The 20,517-nt window shown below is 40.0% G+C and overlaps 1 protein-coding gene across 1 annotated transcript; it reads left to right on the top strand.

The window, feature by feature from the left end:
- Positions 1–14,503: 14,503 nt before the first annotated feature.
- POU3F4 (POU class 3 homeobox 4) lies at positions 14,504–15,589 on the top strand. Its single transcript, XM_028101384.1, has one exon. The coding sequence runs from the start codon at positions 14,504–14,506 to the stop codon at positions 15,587–15,589; it is 1,086 nt and encodes a 361-aa protein (XP_027957185.1).
- The last annotated feature ends 4,928 nt before the right edge of the window (positions 15,590–20,517 follow it).

Raw genomic sequence — 20,517 nt, 5'->3', positions numbered from 1 at the left:
GCCAATGATAAAAGTTGAAATGTTTGAGAAAGCCCCACAGGAGCTCTTGTATTAAAGGGAGGAGATTTTTAGCAGTGATGACTAGATTCCAGAAGCAATGTCAGAGTACAAAGCAAGAAAATAATATTGGGGATGAAAAAGCGGGCAATTACCATGACAAGTGAGTGGTAGTAGGAAAAAAAGTGATAGCAGTTGTTAAAAGCTCCCATGTTGGGAAATATATTCAGTGAGGAATTGACATCTAAATAAAACCAAATTAAGACAAACTATAGAAATCTCACAATAAAATAATGAAACAAATATTATTAAAATAACAAACACTTATCGAACATTACTGTATGTCAGGCACTATGATGAATATGATGAGCAATTTATATGCATCATGCAATTTAATTCTCATAACAACTTCATGAGGTAAGTTCCAGTGCTATCCTTATTTTCCTAAAGGGAAGTCACAGTTCCAGAAATAATATGGTTGTAAGGCCACTTATTAAATGGTGGGGCTGAGATACAAACCCAGGTCTGTATAACACTCAGCTCAACTCAATTAATCTCTCTTCTATTATGTAAAAGCTTCCATATTTGGGCCCAAAGGTTTATCACAAATAGTTTAATAATTTGATTTACACATTAAAATATTTACTGGCAAGAGAGGAGCATGTTTAGATTTCTATTGAAAATAAACCAAAATTAGGAGATATTTTTTAAAAATCATTTTTGTGTTTATAATTTTGTTAGACATTCTAGCATCTGATGAACCTCTCACTAGTCTCACTGATCATGCACATATATTTTCCAAAGATGAAATCTATCTTACTTTACAAATTCTGCAGTTGCCCTCACTGAAAGCTAAGGAATATTTGGCTTTGTCCCATGACCACATCTCCTAATTTAAGGAAACTACAGTCAATGTGTTGAACATTAAAAAGTACATTTCATCACTCAATACCATCTATAAATCATTCTACTCCTTCTATGCCCCTAATCGTTTGACAAAGCATTTTACTGTAAACAAATTTTGAGGCCACTGTGTGATTATTCCCACTTGGAAAATAGACTGTTTCTCCTCCATGAAACTAGAACAGAAGGTCTGAGAGAAAGGAAATTATTAAGCATTCTACTGAGTTTTTTCTCCCCAACAAAAACTAAGATAGAGGTCAATGAATAACTGCGTGCAGACTGGAACTTGAATCCTCTAGGGTGACTGTAGGCTAATTAATAATTAATGCCAAAGCCATGCTGTTTGAAATGCAGATGTGATAACTGGAGGCCTGGCAATGCTGTTCAGAGGAAGCAGATTTAGATGCTATAGGGAATAGGCGCTCCCTTGCCGGCTGGCTCAGCGATCCAGCCTGGGTGCAAAGCAGGGCCTATGGTTTAGATTATATTCCCCTCAGCTGTTAATTACCTGAACTTACTTTGAAGTTCTTCTCTTTTTATCCTCTGCATGAAAAGAGATTGGTTCAGCCAAGGGACTTAGAGAAATGATCAAATACATGGGGTGGAGGATAAGGGGTAGTAATAGAACTTCAGATATAAGAAGATAACGAAGAAAAACACATAGTAGAACATACAGGAACATACATTATTAGGAAATGTTGAATTGTGGTTCATTGTTTCGAGCACATTGTGTTTCTCTCAGTTCTAATGAAGTTGATTTTAAGTAAATGTATATAAACTTTCTCTGAATAGGTATAACAAAGAATTTCCTTCTGTCTTACTATGTAGTGATTTGACAAGAGACAGTTGTTTTACAATACTATATTGAATTTAACAAAGTCATTTAAATCTCTTCATATTTAAAGCTACTTAATGATAAGGACATTAACAGAGTCAGACACAAACTGCTACTATATAACCTATTTGTGGTCAAATCACTCATTCTCAGAACACAAATAGAAGGTGCCATTGCCCAATGGGGGATTCTAATATTAGAATATTAGAAATTATGGATTTAGATATTAGAAAATTATGGAAATAGGTTGCAGTTGAAAGAAATCTGAAAATAAATGATAGTAGGATTAAGTGAATTATAAAGCACCCTGGTTTGTTTTCAGGATATGTGTGTGTGTGTACACAATTTAAAGAAGCATGGCGGGGCGCCTGGGTGGCTCAGTCATTAAGCGTCTGCCCTTGGCTCAGGTCATGATCTCAGGGTCATGAGATCGAGTCCCACATCGGGCTCCTTGCTCAGCAGGAAGCCTGCTTCTCCCTCTCCCACTCCCCCTGCTTATGTTCCCTCTCTTGCTGTGTCTCTCTCTGCCAAATAAATAAATAAATAATCTTAAAAAAAATAAAGAAGCATGGCCATTAACTATCAGCAAGTGGGTTATAGCATGTCTGGATTAGATGTAAATGTCAAGTTTTGTTTCTTTGTTTGCTTGTTTTTTCTATTTTTATTTTATTGTTTTTATTTATCCATTTGAGAGAGAGAGAATGAGAGATAGAGAGCACGAGAAGGACGAGGGTCAGAGGGAGAAGCAGACTCCCAGCTGAGCAGGGAGCCCGATGCGGGACTCGATCCTGGGACTCCAGGATCATGACCTGAGCCGAAGGCAGTCGCTTAACGAACTGAGCCACCCAGGCGCCCTGTTTTTTCTATTTTTAAATGTTATTTTTAGTCCAGCTCCTCCAGATAGAGCACTTTCCTGAGATACATGCCACTCACACATGAATAAGGATCTCTCTTTTGGTGCACTAGAATGCAGTCATGAAATAGTTACTTTTCAACTATGGGAAGTATCTTTGTATCTTTTTAACAGTAAAATGGCACTGAAAGCACCATCAAAGAAAATGTGTGCCTACATTAAAAATGACACCTGTGGATGCAGTATCATCTGACTAAAGTGACATCAAATGCCTACAACCAAATGAGTGAATGATGATCATTCAGCTCAGACAGGACACATAGAAATCCATGCAGACTGGTTTTGGAGTTCTATTTATTTACTGCCCATTTCTATTTAAAAGAACACTTTTGTGAATAGAGTCCTTCGACTTTTAAATCAGGATGAAAAACTAGAAATTTGCTCTTTAGAATCTCCTGCTCAAAATGCAAATTCCAAAAAATGCAGGGCTTGCATCATGGTACAATTTAAATTCTCTTAAGCAAGAGAATAATCATGTAATTAAAGGTCTTCTATCAAAAGCAAAACACATTGGGAATTTTTACAATTTGATGTGTAATATAACTTTCCCAGTTTTCATTCTAAGAACCTATTAAGCCAACACTAAGATTATGTAAAAATAATAACAAAAACCAAATTCATTTCCATGCAATTTCAATTCTAACTTATACTAACATAAGGTATGGTGGCCAAATCACAGAAAGCAGAGTCTACTTTAATACTGATTTTATCTCTAATCAGCTATCTTTGCTGTATTATATTGCTAGAATCCAAAGTATTAATGAAAGTGTAGCAAAGTTTTCCAGGCTTTAAATATAAACTTTGTATGGTAAGTTCCCTGCTACTAAGAAAGAGGGAAAAAAATGTCTGAAAAATGCATAACAGCAAACCAGAGGCAAAATTTAAAACAAAACAAAAGAATTTTTTAAACAACCACTTAGATCAGCACTTAAGATTTTCATGGCCATAGCTCTTTTATTCTATGAGCATTTATGATTATTCAGGTGTTGTGAATTTTAAAATACTATTTTAAAACACTAACACGGAACAAAACCTATTTCCTAGCCTAGAAATGACGTTGTCTTCTAGATTTGAAGTCCAAACTTTCTAATTATTTTTCCTTAGCACCAAATGAAACTGCATTTGAGACTCATCACATTCAGACTTAATTTATACGTGTTTTTATTTTATTTTAATTTTTGTTTTATTAACAATATGCTAAAAATCAATTTATTTATATATTTTATTTATACTTTTTAAACACTCCCATCACTTGGCCAATCTAATATAAGGAGAAATGTATTTGAAAAGAACATCTCTAGCTAAATTTCAGTGCAAACAAGTTTTAGTTTAGAGATACAGGTACAACAGAAACATAAACTAAAACAGCAAAATAATATTACCACAAACATTAGGTTAAGCTTTCCATTTTATGTCAACCTGTATGTTTATATCCCCACTTCTCTCACCCCCACATGACTGTCTCTTCCACTAACAACTACATATTTTGTAAAGATGTATTCAATTACTTAAAGCACACTTTATAAAGTTTTAATATAATCTAATGGCATAAACTTGCACTACTTTCAAGGTCTTAATATGTTTTAGAAATTAATATAAAAAATTACTCTGCATAGCAACCAATATTTAAGTCTTAACATAACATGTAAGCTTTTTATATTTGAAACAAATAAAGCATTCTTCTCTATGTCAACTCTATTTTAAATGTTTATTTTTCCTCTTGACATATCCTTTCCCCAGTTCATTTTCAATCATGTATTCATATTGTACAACTTCTTGTGACTAGAAGCTCTTATACAGGTACACAACATTTTGACTCTCTCCACTACAGTCTAAAATGTAGTTAGATTATCTACTTTGTGTCCTTTTTACCTGTAGCTACAGGGAGATTAAAATGAAGTTCTCAGATCTTTATTAGTAAAAAGCATTGGAAAAATAAACAGATCTTACCAGAAATGTTTTCTGCCTTCCAGTATAATGATGTGTGTTGCATGCACTATGCACTGCAAAGTAGAGGAAGACTTCTTTATCCTGCAAAAGGAAAAGTAAAACATTGAAAAAGGATTTTAATGAAATCATAACATTAAAATAGTTTTATGTTAAACCCCGCTAATTTTCTAGGTGAAGGCTGTGAAGTGAATGTGAGGAAACATTAAAAGGGAATTGAATTTGCATTCCTTATGCTACAGGCACATGTTTACATGACCTTTAAAACAGAATTAAAGCTGTATCATCAGCAGCTGTAGGCAATTCACATTACTAAGGCAATCAAATCAGAATGCTAAACTAACTATAAAACATAAATTAAACCGATAGAGAATCATCTCAATTCACTAGGTTTACTTGCAATGTACTTCTACACTGCTAGTCATTTCAAAGCAGTTTGCAGATCCACCGAATCAGAAACACTCCAGTACATCTGAAAACAGTGTCCAACTAAAAGTATGCAAGCTAGGAACACTTTAACCTATCTTTGTCAGTAAAACTCCATCATTCATCAAGCTAGCTTATTTTTTGAACATTATTTACTTTCAGCAATCACCTCCAAAAGTAAGCATCGTCCCATGAGGACAAAATGACCTCCAATATGTTATACATGGCAGAGATGATGTTTACTTACAAACATGTATCAGAAGAGTTTATAAAGAATGCTTAAAGTCTAGTGAAAGTTAACTGCACTTCTTTTTACTCTCAATTTCATTGTATTGTTCCCCAACATCCCTAAGATTTCCAGTAACTATATTCTGGTTTCCTTTCATAGCAAGCATAGATAACACAACTTTTAAAATATGGTAGAATGGATTATTAAATAAGGCTTTAAATATAATTGTCTTGGATGAGAGTTTGCTCTAAGAACATGGAAAGAGAAGAATAAGTATATTTACAATATGAGTCATTGTCTCACTAGAAGTGTTTTTAGAACGCTTGGTCTCTGAATTTGTAGCAGTGAAATCTCAGAAAAAAACTCTATCTTTACTGAAATGTTTCTATTTGCGTGTTGTGACTTATTTTCTCCTCTTTACAAAACTCTGTAGTCTCCTCGACAAAACTGAAAACATACAGAATATATTTGAAAAGCAGTTATTCTACTTTGCAGGGTAAGGAAAGTGGAAGAGCTCAAATGCTTCTCTCCATCACTAAATACAACAAATCTCAGTTCTTTACAAAGCTGTCAACTGTTAAAAGAAAACCAAAATTCCACAGCTCTAACACTCAGCTTCTGCAGAGTTGAGATCCATACCCAGAGTTCAGATAATTTTTGAAGACAATTTATACTCACATAGGTGTGTTCTTCAATATGAAATATCCATCCATACAATCTCTCTCTCTCTCCCCCCCCACACACACAAACACACACACACACACTCACTCATACGCACGAAGATTTGTGTGATCCATTTGTTCAAGGGGGGATCTAATATTTACATCAAGCACCTGGGGAAATGTTTATTTAAAAATAAAAATGAGTGCAGGTGTGATTGAATTATAGTTTTACTGTAAACAGGAACCTCAATCTCTTTCTAAAATTTGAAGTAGTAAGAAGAGGATAGGTGGAAGAAAGGAGATAGTCTCATTCCCACTATCACTTTAATAAGTTAAAATGAATATCTAGGATATACCAGAGAAATGTGTGTTGGTATTTAGATTGCCCTAAGCATTTTACCTTAGAGACCTAAGGTTTCTCTGGACCCTGTCAATTGTTAGAAACAAGGAAATTTGCTATTTTTTAAAATTTGTGGGTTTTTTTGAAATTTGCTATTTTTAGGGAGGATTAGGCAGGCTTAAATCCTGCTGCCCATAATGTAATCTGAGTTAACATTTTAGTGCCTGTACAAAATATTTTAGGGTGACATTCACCCCCCAACCCTCTAACACACACCCTCAAGAAGAGTCGTGGGGGTAATATTCTCCTACACATACCCCCAAGGAAGAGTGTCACTGAATCAGAGCTCTGGTAACATACAGCATTTTTCAGTGAAAGGGCTGGGCCTTGTTTCCTGAGAAAGGATTGCCTTGAGCACCTTACCTTTGTGCAGGCCTACAAAAGGAGGCATTGGTCTTAAGATTGTTCAGGGGCCCATCTGTGAAGGACAGAGGCTGCCCAGGGACAAAGATACTCAGCCAGGCTGGCAGGATCCAGGGGATCCTGAGAAACTAACCACTGTAGGCTACCAGGCTCACAGGGCTGCCTTGATGCTGGCTCTTCTAGATCCTCCCCTCCTCCCTCCACTTCCAACCAGGGGAATTAGGTCTTGCTTCAATTCCAGGGATCCCGTTCCAAACGGAGGACTCAAGAGCCTGGGGAGGGCAGAGCAGTGAGAGCCAGGAGGCTGGCAAAATAAACTCCTCTTGCCAGCTCTTTGGTTATTGGAATGGGACCCATTAGGCTTAAAGGATTGTCATTCAGGTGGGAGGGATTGGGTGGCTGGGTGATAGACATTGGGGAGGGTATGTGCTATGGTGAGCACTGTGAATGGTACAAGACTGATGACTCACGGATCTGTACTTCTGAAACAAATAATGCAACATATGTTAAGAAAAAAAAAGAAGAAGAAGATTGCAGAAGGGGAAGAATGAAGGGGAGTAAGTCGGAGGGGGAGACGAACCATTAGAGACGATGGACTCTGAAAAACAAATTGAGGGTTCTAGAGGGGAGGGGGGTGGGGGGATGGGTTAGCCTGGTGATGGGTATTAAAGAGAGCACATTCTGCGTGGAGCACTGGGTGTTATGCACAAACAATGAATCATGGAACACTACATCAAAAACTAATGATGTAATATATGGTGATTAACATAACAATAAAAACTTATTTAAAAAATAAAATAAAATAAAAGTATCTTAAAATGGAAACTCTCAGTTTAACCACTGTCCTGGTTCAGCCACCTTTATTCAGATGTATCTGGAAGGGTAAAGTCAGGTCCAGCCTTTGGGTTTCATGTGTGCATTTTAGCCAGGCTATCCCAGAGGTGAGTACGTCTATTGCTGCCCAGATCACTCCCCCTCCTGCTGAGGCCACGTACTGGGCTTTGGGGACAGCTCCTTGATTTTCTATGGTCCTGACTTTCTGCAGATTGGAGCAAGTCAACTTGACTTCTTAGCAACACCAAAATTGAGAGTAGGCTAGCCTCAGAGTCGTAGCCAGGGGAGGAGAAAACCCACCAAGGAGAAAGACTTCTTAAGGGACTGGGTTCTTTTGAAGTCTGCCTGAGCGTTTCTACTTTGAAAAGAAACTCCAAAAAGTTCTTGCACGTAAAATACACATATGCGATGGCATATGTCCACATGCAGCTGGAAACAAAAATACTAGATCAAGTAGATCTATTTTCCAAGCAGGGGAGCCAAATTGATTCCCCCAATTGTGAGTGAGGTAAAGTGCAAGAGAGGGCTCCAAAAAAGTTGCAAGAGATGGAGATTTTAACAGCACTCAGGAAACCTACCTACACCCCTCCCCCAAGAACAAACATAACAATCACAACAGAGAAAGCACTAATATTCTTGTAAAAATCAAATTCCCAAAATGTCCTTGCAAAGTGGACTTTTCCCCAATCATGTTAACATGTTTCTCTTTCCTTCCACCTCTCTCTCGTATATATATATATATAATTTTTTCTCACAATCATCAGCCTCCTTCCTTATCCAATCCCTCTAGGAAAAAAAAAGTCAAAATTTCTGAATAAAGATAGCAAGTTAAATCTGGTCAGTTGCTCATTTTCAAATGTGATAGTTTCCTGCTCACTTGGGGGTCTGGAAATAGTAATGTGAGCCCAGAACACTCAGCAGATTACTTACTAAAGGTCTTTTCCTAGAAGGAGCCCATATTTTGATCTGTAATCAAGTTTCCTGTAGTCCCTTCACTTCACAGAGATACAGAATGCTAGCCATTTCAGTAAATACTATTTACTAAGGAAAGGGGAGGGCAGGCAAGAGTGCAGGGAAAACAGAATCTCAATTATGAATGAAATCTGAGCATTCTTACAATTCTGCGTGTTAAAACCTTAATCCACTCATGAAGAAAGAAGTGTATTGCAATTTGGGGCATCTCTCTTAACTACGAAGTGGCTTATAAAAGGTGTCTAATGTTCAACTAGATAACTTATTGATACCTTGGATACCAATCCACAGAGTTTAAAGTAATAGATTATCTCTAAACTCCCTCTGATCGGTCATAGAGCTGGACAATTTTTTTTCCTCTTCTTTATTACTACCACCATTTCTGACTTTAAGAAAAAATCAAAATGAAGATAAAAACCACCACTGCAGTTTAAATTTGGAAATATTCTGCAACTCCATTAAAAAAAAAAGGTAATTCCATAGAGGGTCTGTATTTTGTAAAATCATCAACTGGACTTTTCTGAAACTAGGCTCTGTCTGAAGTGCAAAATACGGGACTGGAAAATGCCCACAAAGATTCCTAAACACCCCAAATCCTGGTACTGGGAATATGAGAGCCACACAGAGTACTGCGTAATAGCTCTGTCTCTGTAGAGCTCTTTCCCTGGGAACCTGTAAGATCAGGGTTCACCCACTGACAATGGCAATGGCAAGGGAAGAATTGACCTCAGAAGAGAAACTGAGACTGAATCAATGCGACCTTTACAACACAGCTGCGGGAGCCCCCATCCTTTCCCTCTGAAGTAAGGGTCTCTATTGTCCTGGTCTTTCCTCTAACCATCCTATCGGCAGCCCCAACCACACAATTCCTCAGCACTTCCCAACTGACAATTGATTTTGCTAGTAAATGACTAATGTTCTCCAAGATTGAGGTATTTGTATTACATTTTTTCATGATGAATATTTTATTTTTTAAATTACCCTGTGTCTGCTGCAGCATTCGCTGTATGCTATCACTCCTCCCCCCTCCGTCTCCCCTTTTCTCTAAAGATCCTTTTCCTCATGTTCAAGGAAAACCAATGGAGATCTAAAAAATGAACTAATTGAGCTTGAATTGCTTTTGGCTAGTGTCTGTTAATGCTGTCTAATTTTTTAAAGATTCTCACAGAATATTTGAGCCCCTTTACCTTCACCCACACAGTTTGTCAAGAAGAAGGAGGAGGGGAGAATGAGGAGGAAGGGGAAGAGGAGGGTAGAAAGGAGCAGAAGGAGGAAGAAAAGGAAGAAAAGAAGAAGAAGAAGAAGAAGAAGAAGAAGAAGAAGAAGAAGAAGAAGAAGAAGAAGAAGAAGGAGGAGGAGGAGGAGGAGGAGGAGGAGGAGGAGGAGGAGGAGGAGGAGGAGGCAGCAGCGGCAGTGGAGAAGGAAGAAGAACAATAACAACAACTCTTAAGAGGTGCTACAGTAAGCTGCTGCTCTGAAGGGCAGCTGTGACTCACACTGAGAACCTCTAATGAGCTCAAAGTGCAGACTCTAAGAAAAAGGCTTCTTTCTCTGTTGCTTTCAGAAGCTGTCCAATCGTTTCCCTTCCCTTATGAGCTCCAGGTTATAAAAAGAAAATGTGTACTTGTCCCTTCCAAACCAATCTAAGTAATCCTATTTTCAAAGTGGACTTGTGTTGAAGATGAAGTTTTCAGTATTAAGGCCACACCTATATGTGCCATGTCCTACTATCTGGAAATTCATGCTGTATTATACACATTTAAATCTGGCCTTTTGGACTTCCTTCCTGATCCTCACCCCAGACATCAGCCCCAGACCTCCTCCTCCTTCTCCAATTTGTACAGATAATAAGAATGCTTCATAATCTACACTCATTTATGAAATCTACAAGAGGCATAATCTCCATTTCTGAATGAACCTGGGCATACATTGCCCAGCTGCAACCAAACTCCCGTGCTAAGACGGCAGTGTGACTTAAACCACATTAATCTGCTTAATTTCTTTTGTGAGTCCTTCCTTGCTTCCAAAGGGACCGGAAATGTCTGGGAAGACACTCAGGAGTTCTCATGTATCCTTAAATTTTGTGAGGAAGGAGAGTCACAGTGAACCCCCGGTTACAAATAAATGAATGAAAATACAAATAAATCAAATGAATCTGACTTGCTTTCAGAAATTAATGGAATTTCCCTCTTAGAAAACAAGCACAATAATGGGTAGGGTGGAGTGGCAAATATGGGTGTGAAGGCAACCTAAGGAAGAATGAAGTTTTTGCTGTGTGCTGGCATAGCAAGAGATCGAAACCTGTTCTTCCCTGCTGGAAATAGGTGTGTGGACTTGATAAAATTACAGTTCCTCCATTTTTAAGTTAGACTCCCCTTCAAGATGGCTTTTAGCTACCCCAACCTCATAGGGTGGGTCAGTGATTATTATATTCAAACCATAATTATAGAGGGGGGTAAATCAGATCTGAGGATCCCACAGTGGACTTCAATATCAGGATGAAAAGAACGCCAAGCTGTGTATTTGGCCCAACTACCCAAGAGAGCAGTTTATCAGTGGTAACTTTGAGTTTAAGGCAAAATCAGTCTATGAAAAATAAGTTACCAGCTCTTTGCAACAGTAGCTTCACATGTACTTATTTCTCTCCCATGTCCAGACGGGGTCGTCTATTGAATGAGGCTCTTTTATTTTGCATGGGGCAGGGGATTTGTGACCATGGTCCCCCCTTTTATTCCTCTCTCTATGGAAACCCAGATCATGGGGACAAATATGCAAGGCTGAATAAAGAGAAGCCACAGAAAGGAGCGCTTGAGAGCGGCATCTGTTACACTTGGGAACTTAGACTGACAGGAGAGGGTGAAGGAAACCTCTCCAGTAGATTAGTTAGAGCAGCAAGAAGATTTTACTATATGCAGATACTTTCTTCAAAAAACAAATCATCTTACATGCAGGAGAAGATTCTATTACAGCTGCTAGAGGATGGGACTGCACCTGAATTAGGCAGTATCCATATTCATGGGAACTGATTTTTAGAAAGGAAGGAAGGAAGGAAGGAAGGAAGGAAGGAGAGAAGGAAGGAAGGAGAGAAGGAGGGAGGGAGGGAGGAAGGAAGGGAAGAAGGAAGGAGAGAGAGAGAGAAAAGGAAAGGAAAAAAAAGAAAAGGAAAAGAAGGAAAGATGACTACGTTGTTTTTTGTTCTGTCAAAAGCTATTCTTACATTAAAGGACAGCAGAACAAAGGTGTGAAAAACCTGTAGCTGGATGCAGATATCTCCTCCAGATAGCTGCCCCTCCCAAGGCTCCTGGCATGGTCTGAATCACTTTTGAACGCCTGGCAAAACTGGTTGCCCAGAATAGAGGCCAAAGGCTAGAGGAAGGTTGATGATAAGAATTCAGGCAAGTCAGAATTGGAAAAAGACCCCCTTTTTTCTCCATGTAAAAGCATTATAAATTGATAATTGCTTTAACTGCCTGAATGGCCAGACTAAGATTAGTAACTCTTTTACCCAAAGGCAGCTGCAATGGTGGGGGTGGGGAACACACCATTATAACAACATGGCAATGATCATGATCTTTTTGCCGGTATGGTTCCTTCAGTGTGTTTCCCTCTGACCTCTAAACTGACGTGACATAGATTAGCAAATGGACCCTTGAACAGGAAGCCTAACAGAGCAACTGAAAACTTTTATTTTTGTTTGATTTTAACAAGTACTTTTTTCTTCAGGAAGTTAAAGTTCAGGCACAAATGAGATTGTATTCTTACAAAGGAAGATACACACAGTTAGTTGGCAGTAAAGAAAAGACGCTCTTCTACAGAAAGAGAAGAGAAGGGAAGGGAAAGGGGGGGAAAGACGGGGGCAGAGGAAGAGAAGGAAAGGAAAAAAACAACAAAACAATTTCTAGGTTTAAAGCAGATAAACTTTTATAATAGGACACCAGCAAAGGAAACCACAATTTCAATGAGAAGGAGGAGGGGGAGAAGATGGCAAATTATCATCTCTGCCAATAACTACTAAGTGTTTATCCATTTTTTTTTAAGAGAGAGAGAGGAAGAAATAGATCTCAACCAGACGCCTGATTTTCCTGCTTAATAGACACAATTTACATTTACCAATATAAACTCCTATCACTCTCTGCTCTCATAAGAAATTACTAATTTCACAGGAAATACATGCTCTTTATCTATATAAAGGAATGGCAGAATAAGCTCACCTTGTTTTTATTTTTTCTCATTTTCTTGCATTTTCTTCAGATCTGTCTTCTTAGAGAAACTAATGCCTTAATGACTTTCTGGTAGCTGCAAGCCTTCTTTTATTTCTGCTAAATATATGAAAATGTATGCAAATTTAAATCAAGCTAAACCTAGGAGCTCTTGCAATATATTTAATGGAATTTCAAACCAATAAGGGAACTCTGATGCTGTCTTCTGTAAGTGCAAATATAATTACGCAGCTAGGTTACCTTCGAAATTATGCAATGGAAGGTCATTTTTTTTTTTTTTACTTCAGAAATCCAGCTGGGTATTCCATGTTGCCTTTTCTCGGCTAGAGCAAATCTAAAATCTTTGCATTTTCACCCCACTCAGCTTACAAGCAATGCCTTTTCACAGGGCTGTGGAGTACACGGGACTTGCCTTTCCCTAACTTATAAAAGCTTAGGAGTACAAGTCTCTCTTGTTTCCTCTAACCAAATTGTGAAAACAGTCCTGTCCTCCCAAGCTGAAAGCAAATTCAAGCTGATGGGGATGTGTGTGTGTGTGGAGGGGGGGGGTGGGTACTTAATGCCAAACAGCCCGCCATCTCTCATCTCTCATCACTTTCTCTCTCTCTGAATTTTCAGGGCACACTAAATGATTCCCATTTACTTCAACTTGTCTGGGATGGGGAGGGGGAGAGCAGTGCTTGTTAAAAATTTTCCTAGGGGACAGCATTCGGCGCGGTAATCATGAACGTTCTCTATGTACCTATTGAGAGTGGGTCCGCTGAGTGTCTGGGGTGAGTGTGAGGGAGGGCTGCCCATTTCAGCAAGCATTGCCTCTGAAAGAAGTTGTGGGACCGCTGATGGGAGCCTACATGGAACAGTAATAAAAAGCAAGTCTTCCAATCGACCAAGTGGATTGGAAGGCAAACTTCAAAATAACTGAATTTTGTCAGTATCACATTTGATTTTACTTTTATCACATTAGATTTTCCCAGAATCTTCCAGTTCTTCACGCCTTAAACAAAAATTTTCAGAAGAAGGGGGACATCTCTTTCTTAGATGCTTTCTGACCTTGGTATTGAGTTTCTCATAAACGATAAAATGAAATAAATAAAACAAGTCGAAATAGTTATTATTGGAATCATGGACTTCAGTCTTATAAAGTTAGGGTCCTATCAAAAAGGGGTTCCTTTGCTCAAAGTTTGTAGCAAGATTTTGGTTTGCAGTCCCCTGCACACAACTAACCCAGAACGCTAAATGAATTTGATAAAAATCCCAATCCATTGAAATCTAGATGACATTTAAACTGGTTATATTGCTTTCTTAATATATGTTTTCTTTCTCTATTTCGGTTAATCTAAATAATACAAAACGAATTCTAAAACCATTTCGCTACTTCAGCCCCTATCCATCCCCCCCCGCCGCAAACATATATAAAAACACTTCCCTCTTATACGTCCCCCTCTACTACAAACATCCACGAAGTCGCGGGGCGGGGTGGGGGGGTGGGGGTGTGGAGGGTTAACCAAATGAGCTGCCGCCACTCAGAGCGAGGCAGCCAATGGAGCTGAAAGATTGATTTACTTCCTGCTCGGGTCTCACTGAAACTCTAGTGCTTCGCCACCCTAATTTGGAAAGTTAGCCCGGCCTCCCGTGCCGCCATTGGCCGAGCCCATGGCTGGCCAGGCCGAAACGTGTTGCAATTGGCCACAGAGCCTGCCGGTAACTCTCTCTCGCGGCTTTGGCTCCCCCGCACCGTAGATGTCAAAGGCTGAAGCTGCTCCCTTTGCCACATTATAACTAGTAGGGAATCCTCATCGACCATGGCCACAGCTGCCTCGAATCCCTACAGCATTCTCAGTTCTAGCTCCCTAGTCCATGCGGACTCTTCGGGCATGCAGCAGGGGAGTCCTTTCCGAAACCCTCAGAAACTTCTCCAAAGTGATTACTTGCAGGGAGTTCCTAGCAATGGGCATCCTCTCGGGCATCACTGGGTGACCAGTCTGGGCGATGGAGGCCCATGGTCTTCCACACTGGCCACCAACCCCCTGGACCAGCAGGATGTGAAGCCCGGGCGCGAAGACCTACAGCTGGGTGCGATCATCCATCACCGTTCACCGCACGTCGCCCACCACTCTCCGCACACTAACCATCCGAATGCCTGGGGGGCTAGCCCGGCTCCGAACCCGTCCATCACGTCCAGCGGCCAACCGCTTAACGTGTACTCGCAGCCTGGCTTCACAGTGAGCGGCATGCTGGAGCACGGAGGGCTCACCCCACCGCCAACCTCTGCCTCTGCACAGAGCCTACACCCCGTGCTCCGGGATCCCCCAGACCACAGCGACCTAGGTTCGCACCACTGCCAGGACCACTCAGACGAGGAGACACCAACCTCGGATGAGTTGGAACAGTTCGCCAAACAGTTCAAACAAAGAAGAATCAAGTTGGGCTTCACACAGGCCGACGTGGGGCTGGCGCTGGGCACATTGTACGGCAACGTGTTCTCACAGACCACTATCTGCAGGTTCGAGGCCTTGCAGCTGAGCTTCAAGAACATGTGCAAGCTGAAGCCGCTGCTGAACAAGTGGCTGGAGGAGGCTGATTCGTCAACAGGGAGCCCGACCAGCATTGACAAAATCGCCGCTCAGGGCCGTAAGCGCAAGAAGCGAACCTCCATCGAGGTGAGTGTCAAGGGCGTACTGGAAACGCATTTCCTCAAGTGTCCCAAGCCTGCCGCGCAGGAGATTTCCTCGCTGGCAGACAGCCTGCAGTTGGAGAAAGAAGTAGTGCGTGTCTGGTTCTGTAATCGAAGACAGAAAGAGAAAAGAATGACTCCACCAGGGGATCAGCAGCCACATGAGGTTTATTCGCATACCGTGAAAACAGACACGTCCTGCCACGATCTCTGACTGCAGGAAGCAAGAAAGCGGCCGGCCGCACTGGGAGCAGCGCGGAATTCTCTCTCTCCCACTCTCTTCCTTTCACTTCAGCTTTATTATTGCTATCTAGAGACATAGCAATATCTAGATATCTAGATAGGGCTCCTTTTTTCTCTCTCTCTCCCCATCGTTTTTCTTTCTTTTTCTTTTTTTTTTCAAAATAGGGGATTCTAACTTATATTAAGAAAGGAAACACACTCACACACGCATTCAGGCTTCTCAACGCTAATACACAGTTGCGTTAAGCAGTCCAGGCGGGGAACTCATATACCCTGCCGCCCGGGCAACTGTTTCCTCCAACCTTTTCTGCTGATCAATACATATTGTTTACTTTGAATAAGGTCTGTTTGGTTGCTCCTCTCTTGGAAGAACAAGGAGAGGGGTAACATAGGGGTGGGGTAAGGATGGGGGAGGGGGGTGGGAAGACAGATGTGTGCCTCTGAATAACCTTTCAGCGCCTTGGTTATAGCAGCTGTATTTCAGGTGAAATGTTTTACAATAGACTAGTTTTGCATTTTTTAAAACTTCTATAGCATTTCTAAATGTCTGCGGTGTTTTACTACAAGCTGTACACAATATTTGTGAGATAATTTGTATCTAATCGGCCACTCCACATTATTGCTATTATGATTATTCCTTCATTGAGCTGATGGTTTTCTAATTGCTTAAAAAGGGGAAGGGGTGGGAGGAGGAGGGGAAGAGATGCCTACCCACCCACCAACCCCCTATTCTAAATCTGTATGGAGAAGAGAGGTACAATGGATAGAGTTGTTGATGATGATAGTGGAGATTATATATATATATATATATTATATATATATAATTTTTTCAGAGGGCAGAGTGCCTAGGATAGGCGGAATAGGCAAGCCGATTGGGTTTGCAAAGTACCCTGAAGTAGGAGAGGCGATTTTGAAGCTTTCTGCCCTCCCTCCCGGATCTGTGGAGTCCTCTCAGGCTTCTACAGAGCAGATCCGGGTGCCTGAGAAGGATTTGCCCGCGGTGCCCGACAAAAGAGGTCGGCCTGAAGAGCTAAGAGGGCTCTGCACCTACCGAGGTCCGGAATGCCTGCACTCAGAGCTCCCCCCAGGTCCCGTGCCTCACCAGGACCGCCAGCGCGACCCCACCTCCGTCTTCCTAGGCGAAGGACTTTGCCTTCACACAGGATTGCTTTCTCTGGGAACGACGACCCGGAGATGCTGGCGACAGACTGAGTGCCTCCCAGTTCCGTTCACCTCCAGTTCACCGCCCGCTCCCTGAGTCGGGGAGGGGTGGCGTGTGGGGTGGTAAACAGGTGCTCTCTGCTCCGTGCAGAACGACAATGAAATGATTGGCAAAGGTCACAAGGATTCTCGTCTAGCTTCGTTACCACCTCCTCTCCCGTATATATATATATATATATATATATATATATATATATATATATATATATATCGCTGTCTCTAAGTGGGCTCACGGGAAGCCATCTCCACGCCTCTGACAAGCACAGCTGGTAGAAGCCCACAGCGATGAATAAGCTAGATAGCGAGCGCCTAGGGCGGCTGGGTTCCTGGGGGTTTTTTTTGTTTTTGATTTTGATTTTTAATCTCTGTGTGCATGTGTGTGTTTGTATGCGTGTGTGCGTGATTGCGAGTGCAAATGTGTGTGTATAGATAGCTGTGTGCATCGTATTACTATTTACAACAACAAAAACCTACATAAAATCTCGCTAGGCTGTGTAAAGATCCAAAAAATATATGCAGTTGCTGTGGCTTTATTGCTCGCTCTCATGTCTACACGCCAAGTCCACAGGAGCACCTCATTCTCAATGAGCACACATGTGCGGGGCGGGCCAAGCGTCCAACACCCAGACACAGCCCGCCAGACCTGGCTGGGGGCTCAGCATGCCTGGGCTGGCTGCCTGGTCCCGCCTTCAGGTGCAACTTCGGTAGACAAAGCTTCAAACTACCTAAGGACCAAAATGCCTAGGGCCCCTTGTGGAAGATGAGCTAGTATGGGCAGCCAGGCCTCTGGTCCATCACACTGTGTCTCTCCTAGCTGCAGGTTGAAGGACATGTGTTAAATCAAATCCTGGACCCTTCTTCTTTTTTGTCAAGACTCTGCATTCTGTTGGTAGTTGGATTTTTGTTCTGGAAATTTTTTGTTTGTTTTGTTTTCCACACTGAGTTTGTGTTTTACAACTGTTGGGGTTTTTTTGTTTGTTTTGATTTTTTCTTTCCTTTGCAGTTAGTGCTATGGTTCAAACCTGAGTTAACCCAAATATTTCTGCCGACTTTATAATTGTACAGTTTTGTATATTAAACGTTTTTGAAGTTATTAATTTAAAGAAAGATCATTTAGTTTATTCATTTAGTAACTGATGTATAATAAACACTATTTTCATTAAGAGTTGCTTTTTCAACTATTTTATTCAAATTGCCTATTGCAGTTGCCAGCAATTATTTATTTTCAATAAATTCTGCATTATGTTTAAAAGAAAACTCTAAGATGAGTTGGGTGTCAAAAAGAAAACAATTCGCTGTAATGTTTGATGTGAACAGTTTTAATCAAGGGGTTTATATTGACACAATATTTTATTGTTGTAAAAGATTTAAAATAAAACATTTAAATAAAACATTTTTCCAAAAAAATTCATTTTTTTTCTTTCTTCCTTTTTAAATTGTGTGTTGTGTGAAGTGAAGCATTTAAATAGAAGCACATTTCTGGTGAGCAGTGCATCTGCTCTACTTCAGGTTAGAAATCATTAGTCATTGTTTTGATTCTTGATTCTCTCCCTCTGACTTTTGGCCTTTCATAACCTCGCACACACAGCGGGGCCTGTTATCGTGAACATGCCCACGCTCACGCAAAACACACCCTAAATGGTGGGAAATAGTGTGGGGAACCCTGGCAGGATAGGGGGGGTTATTTCAGGAGGTGCAATATTATTAGTGTTCTCTGAAAGGAGTGTGTCTCTAGTCCAGACAAACCCTTCTCTGAAACTGCCCCTCCTGAAACTGGACCCAGACCTTCGCTGAGGCTTTCATCTTGCTTCCCTGCAACCACTCCTCTTCTTCTGGTTTAGGACCAGTACCCTTCTGGTAGATGAGCACTCATTCCCCTGATGAAGGATGAAAAGATGACTAAATGTAAAAAGTGCTCTCCTTAAGGCTCCCCCTGGGCCCAGAAACTCTGATAAACTGTTGTCCACTTAGTGTTGCCCACTAAAGCTGAATTCTGTTCATCCCTATATATGACTTAGGTGGAAAGAAAAACCAATAGAGACATTTGGAGGAGTTTAATTTTTCTATTCTTCCTCCCACTCTTGTTTACCATTTCAACTCTGTTATTTTGTCACAAGATGCTCCATAAAATAAGGGACAGTTACCTGTAGTGATGGCTGAGGAGTAATTTACTATATCAGAAGCAGTTATGTTTTAAGGCTTTGTATGTACACGCAAGACTTATCCAACTTTTTTGTTTTAGTAGACGCATATCAAGCAATAGACAAGACATTTAACTATAACTTTCCAACTGTCCAACTGTAAAACCCTTCTCAATTTATATTCTGAAATGTTTTTTGGTAGACAAAGCAAAATCATTTAAACACTTTAATAGGTAAAAAATTATCACATGTAATGTCCTGCATTTTTTTAGATTGCCTAATTATTTACAGCTGCACAGTGCACAATGCACGTGTGTTGTGAATGAAATATGCTACATGTTCTTTGTATGCTTATTATAGGCACATCTCTCTTTTAAAATAATACTGATCTTATAGAGATGTGTCTACAATCACAAAACATATAGTCTTAAATCTGTTGGTTCTCTTTCTGTTCATACCAACCAACCTCTTTCTCTTTCAATATCCTATATGATTTTTGAATTGATTAAAAAGTTATAGCTTTTCTCATTAAAGTACACAGAAAACAACTAGCATGTATTCTAAAGCATATATTTTAGGAGACACTTATATAAATTTATAGATATAGACATCTGTCACTATTCATCACATTTTTACTATGTATTACTGATACATATATTTTATATATGTTTATAAGAACTTTTCCTTTACTGGCTGTTTTATTTTTCTTAAAATATAACTAAGGCCTAGTTGGCTATTATGAGGACCTCTTTATCAACCTTGTTATAGCATTAACATAACATTTTCATTAAAATTCAGGGGATGTTGGTGCCTTTGCCTAGGACTTTTTTGTATCGAGGTTGCTGCCATCCAATTCCCAACCAAAGCCTTTGTAGGAAAAGCAGCTTTGGCCTCAGTTTCTCTTAGTCCTTCACAGCAGTGGCTTTCTCTCCCATAATAAGAATTTGTGGGTTCAAAAATAATAATATATAATGGGTGAAGGTAAAAGTTTCATCCCCATTACCTGACCAGAGCAATAGAAAGCTAAGAGATTGTGTAGGGGGTGAGATTTTGGAAGGGGTGGGATGTGAGAGGAGTAAGTATTTAGATGCTACAAATATTTTAACAAAGTCAAATATGTGAATCAACTATATGTTTGTATGTATACATGATTGTCTATATGGCTGTGGCTCTCTGTATGTATAACAAAAGGTAAATAGATTATTAACTTCCAGCATGTATCTTCCCAACAATAAAAGGAGAGAAATATTATTCCTGGGAATTGGTTTCTTGACTTTAAAAAGAAAAGGGTAGGAGAAATTATTGTCTACATTAGTACATGAGCTGTGTTTGTCTTCAATAAAATCAAACACTGTTCCCTTGGAAATATTTAATATTCAGATTTTCCCTTGCTCCCAAGTCAAGATGCTGTTGTTGCTTTTATTGCCTATAAGCTATAAGTAGAAACATAAATTTCTGTTTTTACTTAAAATATCTTTTTCAGTAAGGAGGGAGGAAAAGAAAGGGAAAGTGGATTAGTGAAAAATGATTAGAGGTT

The sequence above is a fragment of the Eumetopias jubatus genome, unplaced genomic scaffold (genome assembly GCF_037043125.1).
Source record: "Eumetopias jubatus isolate StellerSeaLion01/CBP00866 unplaced genomic scaffold, mEumJub1_p1.0 scaffold_11, whole genome shotgun sequence".
NCBI classification, from domain to species: domain Eukaryota; kingdom Metazoa; phylum Chordata; class Mammalia; order Carnivora; family Otariidae; genus Eumetopias; species Eumetopias jubatus.
The sequence above is the reverse complement of the archived record's forward strand: the minus strand, read 5'-3'. Positions and strand labels throughout refer to the sequence as shown.

Excerpts from the sequence above, each read along its gene's own strand:
- POU3F4 (XM_028101384.1), top strand. The coding sequence starts at position 14,504 with ATGGCCACAGCTGCCTCGAATCCCTACAGCATTCTCAGTTCTAGCTCC.